General features: G+C 46.5%; 2 protein-coding genes across 2 annotated transcripts in view; both read right to left on the bottom strand.

Moving 5' to 3' along the window:
• Positions 1 to 2,835, bottom strand: part of LOC115030407 (prefoldin subunit 4-like) — a 6,597-nt gene that overhangs the window by 404 nt on the left and 3,358 nt on the right. The window lies entirely within an intron of this gene.
• Positions 307 to 2,773, bottom strand: Pfdn4 (prefoldin subunit 4). The gene is made up of 2 exons (XM_021155459.2): positions 2,501 to 2,773; positions 307 to 463 (listed from the first exon to the last, which is right to left on the bottom strand). Exons 1-2 carry the CDS (start codon positions 2,771 to 2,773, stop codon positions 332 to 334), a joined length of 405 nt encoding a protein of 134 aa, XP_021011118.1. The 3' UTR covers positions 307 to 331.

Raw genomic sequence — 2,835 nt, 5'->3', positions numbered from 1 at the left:
CACATGTATGTCTTGTCTCCCTACTCCCAATTGCTTAGTGTATTTTCTTTTTTTTTTTTTTTTTTTTACTGTTTAACCGATTTTAATAACATGACATAAAGCTCCTAAAGTTGATACAATCATTATGCAAAATACATACATGAACACTGTCTTCTTTTAAAAATATAAAATAAATAAGCAAGACATGTGAAAATAGGCGTTTCCATTAATTAAATGAAAATTCTTAAAAAAGAAAGTTTTCCTTTTGTTTCATTTGGAGAAGGGAAATTATCATTTAAGACAATATTCAAGTTTATTAAAACAATATTTAAAAAAAAGTATTATAAAATGTTTAGCTTTCATCTGCCTCGAGGTTTATGTTGCTGCCAAATTTCGCGTATAGCTGCACCTTCAGGTCAGCTAACACCCGCTGGATGGCCGCCACTCTGGACTCTAAGGCATCGATCTCTTCTTGCAAAGTTTTCTGGAGAAGAAAGAGTTTAAATTAACTAGCTTCAGCTGGATGACCTATGAGTACAGAGTCTACAACAATGGCAAGAATCTGAGGTACAAAACTCTAAACTGGTCTAGAGCAGAATAATAATAATCAGATCAAAGCCCAAGGCTGGAATGGGCAGCACTTACCTCAGCCAACAACAGCTCATGCTGCGGCTGTGGCTGCCGCTTCAGTCTCTGCTGGGATTTGAACTTGGGGCCTTGAGAAAAGCAACCAGGACTCTTAACCTCTGAGCCATGCTCCAGCCCCTATTTTTCTGCTTTTATTTATGTGTGTGTATGAGTGTGTGTTTGTCCATGAGTGCAATGCCCGACAACTCTCAAGAGGCTGTCCCTATAGCCACAGTCACAGGAGACTGTGAACCACCTGATGTGGGTGCTGGGAACGGAACTTGGGTCCTCTGGAAGAGCAGCCAGCGCTCATAACCACCGAGCCATCGCACCAGCCCCTTCTCAAGGTATATCAGATATAGGTTTCATCAGTGGGAAGTTTGGTTTTAGAAATCTGAAGCAGAGACTATCATTTTATGTTAGAAAGCTAACAAAGCAACAATATTGGGGCAGCTGTCACTGAGTTCTCACACACTGGGTGGCTGGAAGACACCTAGGGTTAATATCACACACCTCTCTTCGGCTAAGGCAGCCTGAGCCCATGCTGCGTGTAATAATTAAAAACCAATCTATGCTATCACAGGCCAGGCACCGGCCTATTACCAGCCAGGTCCAAAGCCCGAGACAGCAATGCTTCCCCTTGTCAAGGCCTCTCCCACCAATGCTGGCTCTGCCTCAACAGAGCCCGGAGACCCCTGTCTTGGTCCCCGCGGGAAGCTGTGGGTGTGCTCTCGCCTGCCCGCGCTCTGCTCGATACCTTTCCCCTGGAGCTCAGTCCTTGCCCAAACTTCCCGTCCCAAGGCCTGGCTGAATTCCGCCTCGGCTCAGTTCTTTCCCTCTGGCTCACCCAGAGTCCCAGGGAAATAGAAAACACCAGGCCATCTTAGTTTAGAAGCAACAGATAACACAACCGCTGGGCTTGGAGTCTACTGTCCTAAACTCATCAACTGTTCTGTCAGAAGTCTTCCGGTGGCTGATCCTGGTGGATTCTGCTCCCAGATCTAACAGTCCTACATCTCATTTGCTTTGCTCCCGCCTCTCTGTCCAAAAAGGCCAGTTCCCTTCTCCTGTGTTCCCTCTTCCTTTCTGGGACCGGGAAGGCCCACCTCCACCTCATCCAGTGATTGGCTTCCTGTCATCTTTATTATCTAATCAGTTAATTTCAGGGAAATCCTGCCGCAATCCCAGCCATGATCAAGCTTCTTGATCAAGTATGGAAGAACACAAGTTTCTAACCCTGAACCAAGACTTATGTCTACGATCGCTCGCCGGCTCACTGAAACATTACTACAGCATGATATCAGAAACAAATTAATGCTAATAAGGCCACTGTAAGCAAATCAATGCCCATCACAACATTAAGATGGCCTCAAACAAATCCTAGGACAGTGGTGTGCTGGAGGCCTGTGTTGCTCCAGGTCACTGAGTGGATAAGTGAGCATTAGACAAAGTGCTCCTCCCACGGGGACCCACGTGTGCAGCAGTTACACAGATGGGGAGGGGACGAGGAGGAGAGGGCTCTAACAGAGGAACAGGCTCCTCACTGACAGACAGGACAGCAGACAGTGCAGACCCAGGGGCTCGCTTCACTTTGCAGTACACTACAGCATCTCAACATCGGCAGCAGAAGCAAAGCTCCGGGGCCGGAAGACAGCAGTCATGTGCCATTTGGGGAAACCTCGGCCTCTCTGAGCTTCTGCTCCTCAGTCTAAACCGTGCTACTGATTAACTGTGCTATTTGGATTAACCAGAACCCCCCTGGCAGGGTGCTCAGAGCCGTGCCTGTCCGCAGAGCCTCCCCCGTTACTCCCCTGCACCTGTAATTATGCATTCTCTGTAATGATAAACCTTCCCAACTTGAAAAATCTCTGCCCGAGGCAAGATTCCCACATACCTTTGCATCTTCTAACATTTCCTGTGTTTCTTCTTGAGAGTGGCTGATGAAAACGTCTCCGATCTGGTAGGGAATCATTAAGCAGTCGTCATCTGCCAGCATGATGTCATCACAGGCATCCTCTAAGTTCTGGAGGTGTTTCTTCTTCACTTCTATTTCCTCCTTTAGCTCTGTGATTCGACTCGTATTCCGAGCAAATTTGTTTATTTTTTGCTGATCTTCGAAAGTAACATTGACGTCTTCTGCAGCCGCCTTCTTCATGGTGGCCGCCATCTTGGACTCGCTTAGTGTATTTTCATTTTGCTTTGTCATTATAGTCATGCATTCATAACTTT

This window comes from Mus caroli, chromosome 2 (genome assembly GCF_900094665.2).
Source record: "Mus caroli chromosome 2, CAROLI_EIJ_v1.1, whole genome shotgun sequence".
NCBI lineage: Eukaryota > Metazoa > Chordata > Mammalia > Rodentia > Muridae > Mus > Mus caroli.
The sequence above is the reverse complement of the archived record's forward strand: the minus strand, read 5'-3'. Positions and strand labels throughout refer to the sequence as shown.